The following is a 19,842-nucleotide window of genomic DNA, read 5'->3' as shown; positions in this document are numbered from 1 at the left end:
AGAAAGAAACTCTAGTCAGTGGAAGAACGATTATTAGGAGAAAGCAAAAAAAAAAAAATTTTGACCTTGCAGATAAAAAAGAGTTTTGAAATTTCACTATTTGACGGTCATTTGACTTTAAAAAAGCATCACAAAATTAAAAGCAATTACTGGTCAACTGGCCGTAAGTATTTATCGTGTCGCTGCTTTTGGCATACTCTGTATCAGTGTCAATGGAGTTTTAAAGCAATCCAAAGTAATGAACATTTTCCAAATAAGATATGACCTAAAGGTCTATGTTACCAGGTCATAAAATTTATAAAAAAAAGTTTTAAAGCTTTGACATAACTGTCAATGTCATTGTCAATTTGGTAACTGTCAACAAGCTTGTAGCAATTTACATAGCCAACAATTTACCAATTTGGTTTATTTGCAAAAAGTGTACTATTTATTAATATTTAAAATAATAAAGTAACTTTAAAGATGTCGGAAAGAAAAGTTTTGAATGTAAGTAAATATATATATCTGGTTACTATTTAAGAGAACAACTGATTTGGACAAACCTTTATAAAGATATAAGTACACAAGATGGTCAGGATCGTCACAAAATCTGTTGATAAATGGATTAATTTGTGAAAAAATCCTTCAAACGATTATGCCATATCATTTTAACATTTTAATGTTATATGTGATTCTTCTGATGGAATGTTTTGGAATGATTTCAGAAATACTATCCCCCGGACTTCGATCCGTCAAAAATTCCTCGCATGAAATTGGCGAAAAATCGTCAGTACACCGTTCGTTTGATGGCACCTTTCAATATGCGCTGTGTCACATGTGGTGAATACATCTATAAAGGAAAGAAGTTCAATGCTCGTAAAGAAGATGTGGAAAATGAAGATTATTTAGGCATTAGGATTTATAGATTTTATATTAAAGTAAGTATTCATGACCAACACGCAACTGCAGTTATGAAACAGTTAAAATAATTAAACTTAAAATTAAACTTGATAAAATGGAGTACAATCACAATTGATTTTTCGAAACTAAAACTTATTACCACCAATTAGAGCATCGGTGACTCAGGGGTTTTAACACTTGACTTGTAATCTTTAGGTCCAATCCCAACAATGTACCAATGTGTTTTTCGATTTCCGATTTACATATGTACATTTATCCGACATTCTAAGGTGAAGGAAAATATTGTGATGCAACCTGCACATATCTGAGAAGAAATTCAAAGATATCTGTGAAGTCAACCAAGGCGCAGCACTGGGCCAGCGTGGTTGACTATGGCCTAATCATCCTTAAATTAGGGTAGGCTCCGAGCCCCTCGGTGGGGACATATAGTGAGCTGATGATGATGAATTAAAGCTTTATGTTCCATACTATTATAATACTGAAATACATATTTTAATTAATAAATATTTCTTATAATTCCAGTGCACTAGATGTCTACAAGAAATATCATTTAAAACAGATCCTAAGAACACAGATTATGAAATAGAGGCAGGTGCAACAAGAAACTTCATGGCGTTGAAACTGGCTGAGGAGCAAGCCAAACGGGAAGAGGAGGAACAGAAAGAAGAAGAGGCAAATAACCCGATGAAACTATTAGGCAAGTTATTATAATGTTAACTTATTAATAAAATACATAACCAGGTTTCAAAATATTTATAAGCTATTTGTTAATAACACAAATAGATGTGTAGGCACAGGATGGCTTTCTAAGTAAGGAATTAGAAAAAGCCTTTTCAAACAATGGACTGACGCAAGTTAATGTAGATCATTGGAACAAACCTCAATTTATCAGATTGACCGTCTTCTCATTGTAATTTATATGAATTGTGTGTCTATATTCTTATCTTAATCTAAACTAGAATGAATTTTGACTAGAATAACAATGTTACCAACATACAAATTACATTTTTCAGAATACAGAACGGAGCAGTCAAGACAAGAGATAGAACTTTTGGAGAGTCTGGAAGATCTAAAAGAATTGAACAGAAGACAACAGTCAGTTGACTATGAGAGTATGTTGAAACAATATAAATCGGAAAGTGTAGAAGAAAGGAAAGCAAGGGAGGAGAGAGAAGATAATGAATTCATTAAGTAAGAACACTTATTTTCTTTTATAAGGATAGATGTATTAATGTTGAAGAAGTAAGAGAGCCATGTTAAGACAGCACCTTTGTGTTACAGGATTGAGTTATGTAGCTGTTGCACTTTTTCCTTTTAAAATTATAATCTTATTTCTTTTATACACTTCATCATTTTACTGTCAGATTTAATTTTTTGACAGCCATTTAATTTATGAAAAAAAATCAAAACTGTGGGACAAATGCTTAATAATGTTTTCTTTAAGTATATTGTTACATTTATAAAGACTCCAATGTATAATTTGATAATTACAGATCTGTAAAATTCAACAATCCAAGTAAACACAAAGTAGTTGCTGAAGAAATCATAGAGGAAGTCCTAGATGATGGTGAACCAGCAACAAAGAATATAAAAAAAGATATACCGCCTACAAAATCAAATGATACAAAAAAGAATGAATCGTGGAACAGAAGTATAGGTGTAACAGCAAGGAAGCCACTGGTTAACCTAGTTAAAAAGAAATCGAGTGAACCAATCCCCAAAAACATAGACAAGGAAAAAGATATCACAGATAAAAAAATACCAGAGACTAAGTCGAGTGTTGTGCCCAGTGTTGCCAGTGGCAGTGGCGGACTTACCCTATTGGCTGGCTATTCAGGCAGTGACAGTGACTCCTGTGAGTGATTTTATGTATATTTTTATATAAAGATTACAATAAATCGTGTTATAATGTTATTCATCTTTGGTAAAGTTTATTTCCTCCATTTAATTATTTTTACCCTGATATTAACATTTTTAAGCAATGAATGATTTTCACATTTGATAACAATTAGAAGAATAGCGCCATCTATTTGAATAAAAGATAATCAATAAGTTTTAACAAATAAATTTTCTACTACTGATTTTTAAACAATGTTTGTCCCTATTTAGTTTACGCCATTTAAAAAAAGCTATTATTATTACTATAAAACACATCCAATTTGTTACTATGTGAGGTTGCAGTATTCAAACTCAAAAGTTATGTTTTCTTGCTAAAATTTATTATGATATTCCTTTACATCATTCCAGGATACAAAAATATACATATAATATAAACATTCTTATTTTATTTCCTTTTGTAATACATCGTGCAATTCTTTACAAACTTATATCCTAATCGACAAAAGGCACTCTTAGTTGTCCATTTTGGATAAAGTATTAACCATTTTTGTGATTGTAAAGCTTGTATTAGGGACTGTCATAGTTAATAGAAAAATATATACAAAAATAAACCAAAGGGCACAGATACCAATTTACGTGATTTAGTTACGTCGGGCGCGTAAAAAAACCGATTATAAGTGACGTCATTGATGTAGCGACAATCGGCTTAGGACGCATTGGCCGCGCCCTTTGTTGTCAGCCCTTCCATTTGTTATGGTGTCAAGTGTATTCACGCAACAAGATTATTGGCACATTCTTTTTTATATAATACTAATTTATTTCTTATTACTGTCAATCATAAAATAGTAGTCTTCTAAGTTCTAATTATTTTATCAATGCCGATTTGAGTTGAATAATAAAATTCTCAGGTTATTTTTGAGAACGTCTAAATTATTTCATTTGTCTATTCGAAAATAGCGCCACATCTAGTTATGAAGATTAGTTTTTGGCGATATTTTTCTGTAAAAATACACAAATTGTGTTTTGTTTTTAACTATCTTTGTCTTATAACAATAAAGTGAATCGTTCTTAATTCTGTGGCCAGATATGAGAGGAAACTTTTATGTCATATGTATTATCTGTATAGTAGAGATAAAGAAACTTGTTGTTACAGAATTGAATAACAATAACAAGCGGCTTAGCCCTAAACATGAACCAGATCAAAATGTACTAACCAGCGAATACACGTGAGTGATATTTATTTTACACTAACTATTTCACTTCGAAAACATATTCTGTAGTGTATAATTCCGGTTTGTTGTTTCAACTTGATAAATGATTTTATCTAAACTTTAATCATAGGCATCACTTTGCTAAGCATCTACCTTAATTAGTTTCGTCAAGTGGTCTATTTAGTAAGCGGTTCGTTTTTCTCGTACGTTTGTAAACGTGTGTGCGGCCACGCCCAGCGACCGTCAAATTACATAACAAATTAATATTTTCCCCCGGAGATGGTACCTGCGGATTCCTGCAAATCGGGATCCAAACAAAAAGCTCCATAACACCGCTTTCGAGATAAATAACCGAGTCGTATCCCGGGATTTTTTCGTCGACATAAATATAATTTTTTTGGGGACGATGTAACGGCTCTGAGCCGACACGTCTGCGCTCGGTTCTGGGAAGCGGTGTCCGCGGCGCCGCCGCCCGGCCGGGGCTGCCGCGCTCTGCCGATAAATAAAAGGCTGCTTGGGAAATATTATGTTACATTGAGGGTGTTTTTTGATCGAGTGCGTGCGGCGGGCGGCGGGCGGTGGCGGCGCGGTGGTCGCAGGCTTTGGCCACTCGAGCCTCGCTAATGAACCAGATAGGCCGCCATATGTACTTTCAGTTTTTCGCAATAATGTAAATATTTTTTCTATGTAATGTAAACAGCGGCCTTATAGCCTTTAACAGTTCTTAGTAATCCGCCCTTAACTCGATTCCTTGCTGTGAAAATATTTATTGATTGTTTTATGATAACAAACTTTTCATCCCGATTGCCTAATACCACTCTCACATTAAAACCTAATATACAGGGTAGTAAATAAAGAAATCCTCTTTGCAAAGCTTTCTTTTTAATCTGTGGTAACACGCTTTGATCAGTGGGGTTTTGGGTTGTTATGTTTTCATGTCGTGCCTCCGCCTTTGTCTCTATCTTTACGAATCTTATGTTGAGACAATAAAAGATATCGGTCTCCCGTGGCCTTTCCTCGTGTCTTGGTTAAGGTGATATTTTCGCATCATTTGTTACTTGCGGTATAAGTGTAACAAAAGATAAAAGATGAGTAAGAATCTTTATCTCTTGTAAAAATAATGGATACACTCAAAGACTTGTAAAAGTATCGGATTCCTGCGGAGCGAGCGCCATGCTTTTACTTGTTTATCTTTACAGGTATTTAGAGAATTTGCTGCATTGAAAAATTACTCAGCTCGTGTAACATGTAACTTTATATTATTAATATACTTGATTATTATTTGAATTTTTATTCGTCATATCTTTATATATATAATTCTTCTGTGAGTGTGTATGTCACTGAACTTCTCTCAAACGACTGGACCGATTTTGATGATTTTTTTTGTGTGTGTTCAAGGGGATCTGGGAATGGTTTAGATTCACAATTTTCATCAAATATTAACTTCATATTAATTTATTCAAATTAAAGACGTGTAGACAGGACAACGTCTGTCGGGTCAGCTAGTAAAGTATAAAATATCTTCTCGTTTCTACGGCTCAAGGTCCATCTCGGGATATGTATAGTCCATGATTAAGTTAACGTGAACAATTTTCTTTTTCGTTCTAACATAAAAGATAAAAGATAAAGATATTTACACGTACCCTTATTAATAACATTTAAGTATATATCCGTGGCAATTTAAGGAAAAATTAAAACAGAAAAAAAAGTGAAATTGTTAGTAGAGTTAGAAATTCTTACTGTTTCATTCAACTTTTTTTTTCGTTTAGACATATTTTTTTAAATTATATTTTGGTTGTTTGCTTATTTATCCTAGATTTAAATATTGGTTATTATAAAATGTTCTGTTAAAAAAGTTAGTGACATTTTGAGCCCTTTGACCATTACCCCAAATAACTCTGCCTTATTTCGACATTCCCAAGTTGTTGAGTTTTTTCCATTTACTAGCTTCGGAAATATACACGTCTAATGAGCTGACCTTACAAAGTAATAAGTTCCCGTGTTTAATTATTTGTCTTCCCAAAATTCTTTTATTCACGCGTAGAAATATTTCTTAATAATCTTTATTGTGATACTTACAGCCTATATTTAACTTTAGCTACTCTAAGAAACCTACAATGTTGCCAGATAATTAATGTGTTGTGGGAAGAGTAGAAAAATAATTTCACGCGTTCTACTTCAATTGATGTGACATTTATAGTAGTTGTTCGCGCATTACTCTTGCCGTTCCAAGTTAAATATGGTTTTATGTTAATACGTGACATACGACTACATTACAAGTTCCAATTGACTCTGAGATCGGAGATCTGGTCTAATTGACACGATCGCAATGTCTTGATGTCATGTCGTAAATATAAATGGTACTATTTATCGATACAAATTAGTTAAATTGCAGTGTTTGTATATAATGTAATGTAATGTCGAGAAAGAAATCTTATTTGCGTTGCTGTTAACGAAAACATTTTTTTTAAATTTTTATCTGTATGTCTCCAAGGCCGCCTTTTTTCCAGGTTATCTCTGGAACAGCTGGACCCATTTTTGTCGGGAAGGTAGCTGATGCAGGCTGGCATATTTTAGGCTACTTTTTTAAATTTTGCCCTGACAAAGTCGCGAGCGACTGCTTGTCTTTTACATATTCTAAATATGAGTACAATTAAATCATTACTCAGACTCTAAAACAGACATAACAGTTGTGATTTTTATATATTTAATGATTTTCTTTCTTACAAAGTGTGTTAAAATAAAGTATATTGAACAATAAATCTATCTGAAGCTATCAGTTTGCAATAAGAGCACGTAATGGTTTTGTAGCGCCTTAAATTTTTCTGTCGTACGCAGAACATTTATTGGACAATTGTGTCTACCGGATGCCGCACTGTAGCCCACATGATTGATTAAAAAGCCGCAAGTTATTCATCCCACAATAAATAAAGTTGTTAATGGAAGGCGGCTCGCTAGTAATTGGACCTTAAAATTCCTCCTTATACACCCACACTACTACACCCCAGTAAGGGTGACCAGGAGTTGAAAGCGTTATTTAGGATATTAAATAGGGTTATATAGACAAATAAGTCCAAAGCAAGTTAGATGGTGTGTAGTGTCTTTATATTCAATGAACTGCTTTTTATAGCAATACGTGACAAACGAGCAAGTGATAATTTGAATGCCCCAAAATAGCGATGTGGCTATATCATAGTTTTAGATGTTATTAATCAGAATCCTTTGGCGCGTAAGGCACGCTTTCATTACAAAGTCAAGTGTCAGAATGATTAGTGAGGGGGCATTAACGTAGACATTTTAGCAAGGCTAGTGTTGCCATTACACTACCACAGTGTGAGATTTTCTTCTTAACAATAGACATTTACAATAAGTTAAAATTGATTCCGGGAAAAACATAAATCGTGGTGTCCCTAATCCCGGAGAACAGCTCTCTCAATCCTTTAGATAGCAAGGAATCTTTGTATGAGGGTAGACCGGTATCTTTCACACAATACATACCGATCCCTCTCTTAATGATTTTTTTATTTATACTCGTTTTACTCTGTACCATTAGGCAATTTACCACGGAGATTACCTAATGACATTGTATAAAATTTAATTACACGGAATTATTTAGGATATACCAAATAATTTATAGCTTGTTAGCATTGTTACAGTTTTTTTGGTACATAGTTGACATTAAGTGGAAGTTCGCAGGTTATAAACCAAAATATAAATGTGAACTCTAATTTTGTCTAGATACTAGATAATAGATCATGGCCGTGTAGCCTTGGTCATGAGTTTTATCAATAAAGTCCTTCGATACTGTCAAAGTTCAAGGCCAAGGAATTTGAGTCGTCAAAATACTTCAAGTTTCAACTTAGTATTTAACTTTACAGTACTCACAGTCGTTAAATGATTACCTAAGCGGTCCCATAGTTAGATTTTCTCACACTAAATGTATACTTATTGGTTGCTGAAGCAATGAACGTGGTAGTAAATATATTAATTACAATTTAGTAAACTTTCTTCGTCTACAAGTAACAATTACCATATATAAAACTCAACCCAATATACGCTGAAACTTCACAGGAATGCGCTCACACATTAAACGCGATGTATGAATAGCGCCGTTCTATGTGTGCGTGTGTTAGGTGCGTGTGCGCAGGAGGGTCACGCACACACACACACAGAAGACGCTCCATTCATAATTTTAACAACCACTCATTACTCGGCCTGTGAAAGGAACGGGAAACACTCTTGAGCTTGGAATTTATTAAATTTTTCGATATAAAAATTCTAGTGAATAGCATTTTTGTTTGTTTCGAGACGCGACTATTTTATATGTTACGTACATTGAATTGTATATTCACATTCATATTGATAAAGATACCTTATATTTACTATAATTTTAGTAAGAAGTCTTAAAGTGAACAAAGTATCCAATTATAACTTTAAAGATGGCAGTTAAGTTAAATTTATTTCAAATATCTTCAAAATTTGTATGTAAATTAATTATAAAACGTTTTTAGAAACAATAACGCAATGCTTTATAGTTCAAGTAATACATTTTTATTTCTTTTTGTTGTAGTATAATAATAATGCTAAAATTCTCAAGTTGCATATCTGAAGAGATGCCACACAACGCGTAGGTCTTAAGGTGTGTGGCATTCATCATTGTTTTGAAGGTAAGAATGCAATGATTAAGCTTAAAATCTTACGTTCAATGGACCCCTATCATAGCTATAAGTAATTCTAGCGGCGTTTCTGTAGGGAATAGGAACAAATGAATTTTGTCCACGTATTATTGTCGTAATTACAGTGTGGTATGAATGAAAATCATGGCATTAAATGAGAAATTATAAAAGAATGTTTAATAAAATTTGTTACAAAAGATTTTTATGATATCGATGCTTAAGTTTGTCTTTACTTTTATGTTTTTTCTTACGTACGGCCTTTAATATTGTCACGAAAGACCAATGAAGAACTTTCTTGTATGTAAAACGAGGAACGCCTTGATGGTCGGAATGAAAAAATTATTGATTATTCGCAAACTCTCCATTTCATACCACTCAAGTGGTAAAAGATTAACAAACTCTCAACTAGTGATTGCCAATGGTAGCTAGTAAAATTATGAATCTGAACAATATTTTATTTTTTAAGAAAAAATAAGTTTGTATTATAGACTAAATGTGACGACCTTCAAAGTTTCGTTAACATGTTCGGGAATTTAAAAAAAACATTACTAATATTAATACAATAAAGATTCGAGCAACCGTTTCTGATAACCCTGCACTGTGAAATGTCGCAAACTTCAAAGAGAACTATTACGATTATTATTATGTATTCCATTTCTAGCGAGCATACCAAAGATCCTCGACGAGGTCTTCGGTCAAACTCGGCATCCAATGAATATTCAGAACATGTATCAGTGTATCATTTTCATAGAATGACTGAGAAACTGCCCATTAAAATTATGACGAGCTATCTACATTCCTGTGCAACAAAGGCCGACTTACGATCGAAATAACACCTCAGTAGAACGTATGTATACGTAAGTTTCACTTCTCGAGGGTCCGTAACATTTCCGTCGGGGCTCGATACCTTTTTTCCGAGACCGTTGAAAAAAAGATGGCGTCCCATTAACAATAAGATCAAAACTAGCCGCGCGCCACAATGGGCGGCGAGCGCCAGCCTCCGACCGCTCCGAGATACTTCCACGAATTTCGCCCTTTAAAAAAAGATTCAACTCATCCTGGGCGCGTGAGAGATGGCGAACTAGCATTCCTGGTGCGCGACCCTGCCGCCGCGCCCTCGCCCTCGCCGCGCCCTCGCACGGGCGCCACCAACGACTTTACCATAACATCTACCCTCTCCCTCTCATAACATTTACCACAATCCGGTTTATTACTCTTTTAGTGCCTTACTTATCTTACTCCTTTTCTTTGCTTACTTTGGAAAAGGGGATCAAGAATGAATCAGTATCCTTTCTGTTCAAAAATCAAAATGTCCAAAACGTATTAAATGAGTATTAAAGAACGTAACATTTCAAAACTATGACCTCTGATACATACTGTTAACCAATAACCTCACATCGCCTAATTAAAAATAACATAAATGTTTTGTTTTGTCGGTTATTCCAGTTCTAGATAAAGTTGTTTTCGCTAACACGACAAATATTGCTTGCTTAGCGAAAACAAAATCAATAAAATATTGAACGGAACAGAAAAACTAACTGGAATGCGACGTAGTAATGTGATATACTTTTTACTAGCGATTTATAACGTCAATTGTTGCAAAAAATGTGCCAATAACAGATATTACGATGGTACCATGCGCCATTGTGCAATATATATGGTTACATTGTTGTGGATGAACAAAAACTGGGGACAATAATACAAAAGTAATAAGTCGATTCGGGACAACCATTAGTGTGCACCCCGCCTTGCTCCCACGCTCGATTGTCCTTCAGGGTGGTTTACGAAGCCTCAAAGAAGCCCGTCGTCACATGTGCTTCAACGCAAACTCAACCTATAATGGAATCCAAATTTTTTTTCACCACGAAAACTGTCGAGTTTCGTATTATTTTACACAAGAATATTCTTTGATACACATTTATTGATCTTTAAATACTTATATAGATTATCAATAAAACGACTAAATTAAAAAAAAATACATTGAACCGTACAATAGTCGACATCGCCAGACCCCCCGGAGTGTAGACGCGTATATTTATATTACAAATCCTTGCGTCTAATGTTTTCAATGACTTAGATAAACTAAACAACTTGAATTAATGACACTCCTACCCAACCATCAGTAATCACTTGCCGATATTTAAGTTCTTGATAAATTAGTTGCGATACAAAAGGATATGAGACAACTTCGTGCTCAAACTCTTCATTATTCCAAACATAATGGTTTGTAGAATTATGTAAAGAGTTTTTAAGATACATTTAAAACGTCTCCTTTGTCTGAAAGAGATTTTGAATTCGATGTTATAGAGACAAAGAGTTGTACGCTAATAATATCATATGAGAACATTATTGTGTTTTCATTTCTCGCAAGTCCCATCAAGTACCACGAGATTGATGAAAATACAATAGTAATTGCTATCACTGACTGATTAAGTTAATACATAAAACACCCTTAAAATCACATTTAAAACTTTCAAACAAGCATTTAAACTATTATTTAAAAAAAACATACATATCCTATAAAGTATAGGTTATGTTATTAATAACACTGTCTGTCGATCTGATAACGATCCCAGTGTATAAGGACCTTTGATAAATATAATATGATAACATTAAAATATTTCTGACCGCCATGTTAAGTAAAACATTCGAAACATTAATTACATTAGTGATATATTAAGATGCATACACACTATCCGTCCTAAGTTACTAATGCCACGAATTCCAACCGACTAGACAAACACTTGTCGCAGCCAGTAAAATTTATAACACAAATATACCTATAATAATACGTCGACACCCGTCGGGAATGTTGTCTTTAACGTTTTATACCATAGTGTGCGTGTATCCTTGTGTGCACACATGTAACCCGCAGGAGCATTCTTCTCCGTTATAGATTTACTGTAGATCATAATTATTTTTAAACGGCTTGTAATATAATTAACTTTACAAAACATGTGTCGTCATTAAATTGTTCTCAATTTAGAAGGTTTTTATTTTATAATTCTAATTAAATGTCTATAAATAAATAAGATTCAGTGTTGGCATGCGCGAAATATTTAATTTATTCTACAACTTTGTATGACCACATCGACAAGAATGTTATATAAATTTTAGGTAAGGACGATACTAAATATAAGTATTCGGATTTTGTTATAACTAACTCGCAAAAAATTATTAAATTTTTTTAGATTATTCGCGGCAATCTATGCGGACAACGTTCGTTTTTCCTAAACATTAAGCACCTATTTTCCGTTCCTTCGTGTAAATAAAATCTAAATTAGACTTAAAATATGGTGAAAAAATTACTAATTAATTAGTTTAGATCATTTTAAATGGTAATATGGGGTAAGTTATTTTATATGCATGCATTTAATAAGTTAAATAAATAATAATAAAAATTCTATCATGCTATTCTCATATATTGAGGATGTTGCGCATTCTAGAACAATAATTACCGTTCTATTTAATCCCTAGATTATTATAATCAGTGTTTTAGTCGCGCATCTTTGATTTCATCACACTTTCACAGGTTGGAGAAAACAAAGAGACTGGGGCACATTATTATAAAGGAATCCATCACAAGATCTGGTTTACATCTGTTGAATAAAACAGTTTCTGCATCTTCTATGATTCCATTAAGTACCGTATCCAGTAAACCGTCTGATTTATTATTTTGTAATAAACTAGCGCTTGACCGCGATGATCTATGTGGTGATGTGGTTGACATCTGGTATAACTGCATACTACAATCTCACTAATATTATAAATGCGGGTTTGGATATCTGGATGGATGTAAAAGCGTCGGTGGCTCAGGTGTCAAGCAATTGACTTGCAATCTGCAGGTCCTGGGTTCGAATCCCGCCATGTACCAATGTGTTTTTCTATTTCTGATTTACATATGTACATTTATCCGACGTTCTTACTGAGAAGGAAAACATCGTGATGCAACCTGCACATATCTGTGAAGAATTTCGAGCCCCTCGGTGGGGACGTATAGTGAGCTAATGTTTATATCTGGATGGATGGATGTTGGGTAGGTATCTACTAAAGGGCTGCATGGATATCATGGTTGGTGTAGAACATAGCTTGACAAAATACCTTGGCTACTATTTTTTTTTTATTTCGCGCTGACGGAATCGCAGGTGACGGCTAATATTCATATACAGTCACAGCTAAATTGCACTTATGATAAGGCATTTACAATTAGAGATTGATAGGTTAGTCTAATAAGAGTACAAGTTTAGATTGGTGTACTGATATCGTCCTTGAAATAACTTAAAAAAGCCTACAAAAAGAAAACTAGCAGCAGATTTGAAGCTATAACAACAGCTCCGGTTTCAGACATGTGAATACAGTGGTAACATATCCAGCTTAGTTGCAGTATTACTGTTATGATGGCATTCACAATAAAACTGATTGCTTATCGAAAATCACTGACCTTAGGACAAACTGACAAGTGATAACTATGGGAATGCATGCTTATGGGAACTGGCCGATTATTCATATCTTTGACATACGTGGGTGTCAGTTCACTTTCGATTAATGTTTATTTTTAATTTATATTTTGATACAAAATGTTTATCGCGTATTTATTCTTATTAATTTTGCTATCGAACTGATTGAGAGAAAGTGATAGAGTTGTTTTGTAGATAAAAACGACAACGATGCGAATGCGATAGCTCAGAGTTTATAAATTTATTGAAGCCGACATTGTATTCCTAAGTAATAATATTTAGTAATCAACTCTAGTATTATAATATTATACCTTAAATGTTTGTCATTTAAAAAAAATATTTGATTTCTTACTTGGCAATTAATACGAAGGTTTTCCTTTGACTTTTTATTTACTCTACCTCTCTTGTTTTTATATTTTAAAGCGTGTGATCATGCAATTTATCGAAATCATAATAACAATACAACAAAAACCAGTCTATAGAGTAAAATTGCGTGTGAAACATTATAATAAGTACGATTCCACTAACACAAGTTAATTAAAGCTACGTAAGTAAGCGACAGTCACGCACTCTATACGGGTGGGGTGAAACATAATAGGGATAACCTTATCTCTTTCCGTTTTAAAGATTAAACGTAACATAATAATCACATCATATAATACCCCATTCGGCTCAATCCTGCCCCTCTAATATTCCTTGACGAACCAATTGTGCCAAAATTATGCCACGTGACCTTTATTTGCTATAAATACTTCGCCGTCATTATAACATTGGTCTTATTTATGACTTCAATTAAGTCATTTCATACGGCTGATGCGGGTTGCTTGATGAACACACGCTATTTACAATGATTGCAAAATTGCATGTAATTTTACTAGTTAAAAACTTATTAAGGGGCATTTTATGATAGTCTATTGCTATTGAATAAAGCCGATAGATGGCAGGAAGGCTTGCGGTTACAGTATCCGTCCAATGTTTTGATAAGCGTTGTAATTATAATTATAAAAGAGCTGAAATAATTAAAACACTGTTGTAGTTACATAATACATTATAGTTGTAACCGAGTCATTTAGTTTACATATTGTGTAGTCGTCGTTTATGGAATTTTAGAAAACTATGTAATGTTACAGTTTCTTTTGAAATGTTTACAAAAAAAGAGTTAATTTACAAAGCGAATAAAGAGAGCAGCGAAGTCATCTGATGGACAATGGGAGAGCGCCACCGCGTCGAAATACGAGCCAAAGCAATTCATTGACAAAGCATTATAAGATAATAGAGAACACAATAGAGCAAGATATCCGGCGCCATCGCGTCGCAGCAAGTGCATAGCGGTGGCATTAACCTGACCGACGAATTGTTGCGCCTCGTACCTGTCTATTGTGGCCCAGGTACTTCACGCCCGCTCCTCATGGACGTGAGCAAACGGGAAGAACGCCACAGGAAGCGAAAAATATCACTTTAAAGCCAACAATGATCCGAGAACAACGCTCCGTTTCACGTCCGTACTTCATTGTACTAATTTTTAAACCAGTTCTATTATAATACATATTCTAGGAAATGTAAAATCATTTAGACATCTTTTTTCGAGTGTTGGGAAGTACCCGAGGAATTCTGGTATTTATTTACGCTTCGGATGATTTTATCGGATAGTAACAACTTGTGGAATGTTTACAAAGAAATGAGGTTCGGATCTGCCTTTCTATTGGTATTTTTTGGTGTTAATTGTGTAGAAAGTTATTCTCAATCAGGATCGTTTGCTGCGCGATTGTATACTTAATACATTTAAAGAAATGTCTTCAATTATTTAGATAAGTTCAATTTGAAGACTAGCAAACATTATTGGAAAATACTTGAAGTAATAAATTATTAACTTAGTTTGTTAAGTTTCGCAAAAGATTATTGTTTCACGTTAAGTTACCTATTTGTGACTCGTCTTTGTAAAGACTTCATGTTGATGATTCATATTCGTCATTTTCAGATCATTCAAAGAAACTAACTCTTTCAGTGTTACATAAACATCTGTAATATACTTTATATACCTCCAAATAAATACCGGAAACTACTGCCCCCAAACACATACCCTGTAAACAATTAATGACGTGCAATTAGAAAGAAATGTTAAAACAATACCCAAAAGTATAAGTAGGAGAATTTCGTTAAAATTGAATTGACGTCTTTTGTTTTTAAAACAACAACCACTAGGAATTCTTCGAAATCGTTGACGGTACAATAAAATAGAATCGCCCTTTTGCGTAATACAATGTATGCGCCATGTGGTTCTGTCTGTGGGGTAGCGGGTTCGAGGCCCGCACATGTGTTTTTACGCACTCATTCACTTGTGCTATTAATGGGTCCATTCAGCGATATTGTCTTGCACATGCTCCGGAAACTGCATGCCCTCTCCCCGTCTCCCCTCCCCTTCCCAACGCGACAAATTAGCAGAAACGATTATAATAAACTCCGCTTCGCCTTGTTTATTTTATCCCCTAGTCTTTCCTTTTTTCTTATGCAGCCGTTTGATACAAATGTAACGGTTGTCTCAATGGACGCCCGGACTGGTTCATTTGAAATTCATAGTGTTCCTTTGTTACCTAATGTATATTTAAACAAAACGAAAAAGGTCCTTTCAAACGTGTTTCTGATATTAAAATCACATTGTTACTGCGGGATATTCAAAATCAAATGAAAACTTTTTGTGTCGATTGTATGCAACATAGCATTACTTTCATAATGACGTCATAGTTTCGTATAAACATTCTTACACTTGTTACCTAAATGTAATAGTTGGAGTTTCTTTACAATTTTAGCATTGTAATGTTCTTCCCTCATTGATTATACTTTTTTTTAACATTTTTTTTAAGTACTTTTGTAGAAATCTTTTTCGTGTAAATCTTGTAGTTTTTCCTTGTACAACGTACTTTTTTCCTTTTCTTTTTCCTTTAATTCAGATTACAAAAGTAGAGACAATATGCAATACAATAAATTAATTACTACTACATTCTTTAGGTGTACATATTTATAACTTTATGCAAGTTAGGACATCGCTACGAAACTCGTAGCAAATTCGGCGTAGCACTTGCTACGAATTAAAAGATGCGTTCAGTCATCTCCACAAAAAAAAAGGATTTGTTATTTCTCGAATTTCTGAGCCTTGTTATTATTATATTATTTTTAAGTATTGTATTATTTGTTAATGAAATGTATATTAAAATTTAAAAAGAGGCCTAAAACAAATATTCATCAAAAAATATTGTTGTCAAAAATAATGTTATAAACCTTAGGAGGCACACACACTTAGTTACAGATTACATAAATGGAAAAATCAAATCGTGTGAAATTCCTCTCCGGTATCATTTCTATCTCGGTCCCATAAATTCCTGCTTAGGATCGTCTGGGTCGGGATAACCACCCATTGCGCGTCTTTCAGGCGGCCAACGCCGCGACGAGTTACTGATAATTGACTCGTCCGACGACTCCGCGTCCGGCCACCCCCTTCCATAAATATTTCCCGATCAAATTATTATGCGTTCGAAAAAAATGCCACAGGTTCGATTCTTGGAATCATCGCGCCGGGGCGGTTACATTCAAAGTTTTAGATAGAGACGGCGCTAGGTTAACACACCGCGTGCGAGAGAGACGCCCGCTCAATGGAATCACGTCCAGTACGGCCGCGGGCAGGACTGTGAGAATTACATGGAATGGATTTATTTATTGAACCTTGTTCCGTTATTGTGAGCCATTGGACAAGTAAAGATAAATATTGACTGCCGTAAGAACAAAAGTATGCTTACTCATAACATATATGTAAGTATCTTTTTATAGCCTTAAAACAATAATAGTCTACATCAAAACATTGGTGGACATAGTTTTCGTGTGTTCAAACATCCCTTTTATAAGACCAGTATCGTAATACCTATGTCATTTATCTTGGAGCCTCTAAATTACCCACACTTATAACTTAATATGCTTTTATCAAAGATAATCATTAATTCATACTATAATTTTGTTCAACTGAAAAAATCTTACATTAGCTTTTCTTTCTACATAGTCTAGTATATTTTGTCCGCGTTACACTTTATTTTTAACTCCCACTTTACTACGTTAATATGCTAACAACTTAGAGTAAATATGAACAATGAAATTTAAAAATGATCCCTTCTGCTGATAAATAACATTTCTACAATGTAATTCTGAAAACAAAAAATAATACAAAATAAAAAAAAATGTTAAAGTTTTCAGGACATGTCCATATAAAATCAATGTAGGTGAGATGATTGTGAAGAGTTAGAAATTCCAAACTGTATTATAGTTTATCTCATTAAATTAATCAGTATAAATATTGTCGGCATGTGTTGGAGCAATCGTTACTGACGTCAATATATTGATAGGACGATGTGACGTCCAGACTAATTGCGATGGCCCTGAATACGTTGCGCCTTTCAATTATGCTATTTAAACTTTCATTCACGATCTATTCTTCGTAATTTATTAAATCAGTATTACAGAAATCAATAAACATTTTCTGGATTAGAATATTTTTTAAGAACTTACGATGGCATATTTGTTTTTTTTCTTTTTTTTGTCTTAATCTGTAAAATTGTCACACTGAAGATAATAATAACTAAATAGGAATTTCCCACGATATTAGACGTAATTAGTAAGTTAGTTACGTAACAATTTAGTAACAAAGGCCGTTAAAAGACCGTAGACCAAAAGTAGGAACAATCAATTTTCAGAGAAGGCGTAAAGTGCAGCCACATCGACGTATATGCATTCCTATATGCTCCTTTAAGATGGAGTATGCTTCTTTTAATTAATATAAATTCTAGAATATAAATGTCACCATATTTTATATATACATTTTTAAATATGAGGATATATTTTTGCCTAAACGTAAAGAGAAATTAAATATATCTTTAGATATCTTTAACAAAATAAAATAGTAAGATGAACTTAAAGCTTACTATAAATTATTAAAAAATGGTATTTTTTTACAAAAAAAAGTTGTCTTGTGTTATTTTATATTAATATACCATAATAAGTAATTTTTTAACGGATAAGTTATTTTTATTATATTTACGTACTATCTTAAAGGAATTTAGGAGTCAAATTTATAAAAAGTCCATTTCCATACTATCTAATCCTGTTTTTTCCATGAATTTTAACCGATGTTTATGTAGAGACAAAGCGCCTATTGCGTTAAAAATTTTGTGGATTTCTTTTTTTTTTTTCACCATTTCGGGCCGTGAGAATACGTCGCGTGCAGTCGTCGCGTCTCATTTGTCTAACGGTATTTGTTTGGGCATAGAACGATATAAATCGAATACTGGATGAAACAACAGACAGAAGACCATTACGTAATACAATAGCTTGTAAACATGACATTACTGCAAAGCGTTCAATTTATTCTATTATTTCTTAGATCACCAAAACTTACCATTAAATTTATATGAACATGTAAAATTGACACAGTTCTAATTGACCAAAGTTCCGATTAAAAATGATTAATCCTGTAAGCAGGTAAGTTGGTATGGTAGACATACGAAGGAATGTAGACAAGAGAAAAATGCAGCCAGCTATTTAGTTTTGTTGTCAGTTCCCAGGGGAGATATCTAATCAGAGATTTACACGTCATTACGATTCGTCTGGATGTCCTGGGCCGCGCTCGTCCCGCGGGCGCCTCTCACGCGCTTTACCGACTAAATTAAATATTTATTAAAATAGAGGAACGGCTTCCTTCAGATAAGAAACTTCTCACGAGCGTGGGTGTCTGTCTAGCTTCGGGACAACGCAATATATTTATTTTAATAACATACAATCTAATAACAACTTTAATAATCGATCTTATTCCTCAGATCGGCTCTTAAGTATTTCATTTCTTTATTTACGTCCCGTCTCTGTTCGGTTTTCCATTATAATTTGTGGTGAATACAATAAAAAAGTCAAAACATATCAAAGGGCGCCGCGCCAGAAACGAGCCCCTATGGATGCCTATGGTTTACTTTAAAAAAACGACACTCGGCCCACTGCATAGTCTAAAACCAAACATATTAGGTGATTATTTTACGGCACATGTTTCACTTAATCCGTCTTACTTAATTTATTTGTAGTGTAAATGCTAGATGGTGGTTATATTTAATGTTGTTTAAATGGCGGCGCTCGGGACACCCCGGAGGGTGGTCGTCTGCGGCGACGGCGAGCTATGCCCACTGTCAACACGCGGCGGTACGCGGTACACAGTTTTTTGTGCAGCACATGTGCACTCCCGCCCCCGCCCGGTACACCGCACCGCACAGGCCACAGCTCCCAACAAATATTTATCTTCTATTCTAAAACGCTTAGAATCACCAGCATTTCGAATAATATTACTTCTAAACTTCTTCCCGTAATCGAAATGTAAATTTCTGTGTTATATTTATATGGTGCTTCAAAGCTGTTTGTCAAAATATCTGCTAACTCAATTGTGATGATTTATTTCTTCTACTCGACTCTTCATCTTCCTGAAGTTTATAATGAGACAGGATAAGTAAAACAGAGTCCTAATGGCCCTTATTACATTGAATTTTATTCACAATATTAATATTCTCTCCTTTGTATGTTTCAATGCCTACTCTGATATATTATAATTTACGAGCATTTTATCTGTCGTTTGTGTAGAGGTATGTTATCATAATATTATGCCTGTCAAACCCTTCTAAATAAATTAGTATCGCCTGATGGCTGTACTAAGCAGCGCTGGACAGTAAAAATAAACCAAAT

General features: G+C 34.1%; 1 protein-coding gene across 2 annotated transcripts in view; it reads left to right on the top strand.

The window, feature by feature from the left end:
- The first annotated feature begins 364 nt into the window (after positions 1-364).
- LOC106123435 (coiled-coil domain-containing protein 94) overlaps positions 365-19,842 on the top strand; it is a 34,270-nt gene continuing 14,792 nt past the window's right edge. Inside the window, exons 1-6 of one of the 2 annotated variants that reach the window (XM_013319755.1) lie at positions 365-486; positions 705-917; positions 1,423-1,597; positions 1,914-2,091; positions 2,394-2,755; positions 3,893-3,965. In XM_013319755.1, the coding sequence (XP_013175209.1) occupies positions 463-486; positions 705-917; positions 1,423-1,597; positions 1,914-2,091; positions 2,394-2,755; positions 3,893-3,894 (954 nt within the window). In that variant the 5' untranslated portion in view covers positions 365-462 and the 3' untranslated portion in view covers positions 3,895-3,965. The remainder of the gene's footprint in view (positions 487-704; positions 918-1,422; positions 1,598-1,913; positions 2,092-2,393; positions 2,756-3,892; positions 3,966-19,842) is intronic. The other variant, XM_013319756.1, reaches the window with a different exon arrangement.

The sequence above is a fragment of the Papilio xuthus genome, unplaced genomic scaffold (assembly GCF_000836235.2).
Source record: "Papilio xuthus unplaced genomic scaffold, Pxut_1.1 DF826115.1, whole genome shotgun sequence".
NCBI lineage: Eukaryota > Metazoa > Arthropoda > Insecta > Lepidoptera > Papilionidae > Papilio > Papilio xuthus.
This window is presented reverse-complemented; position numbering and strand designations above follow the sequence as displayed.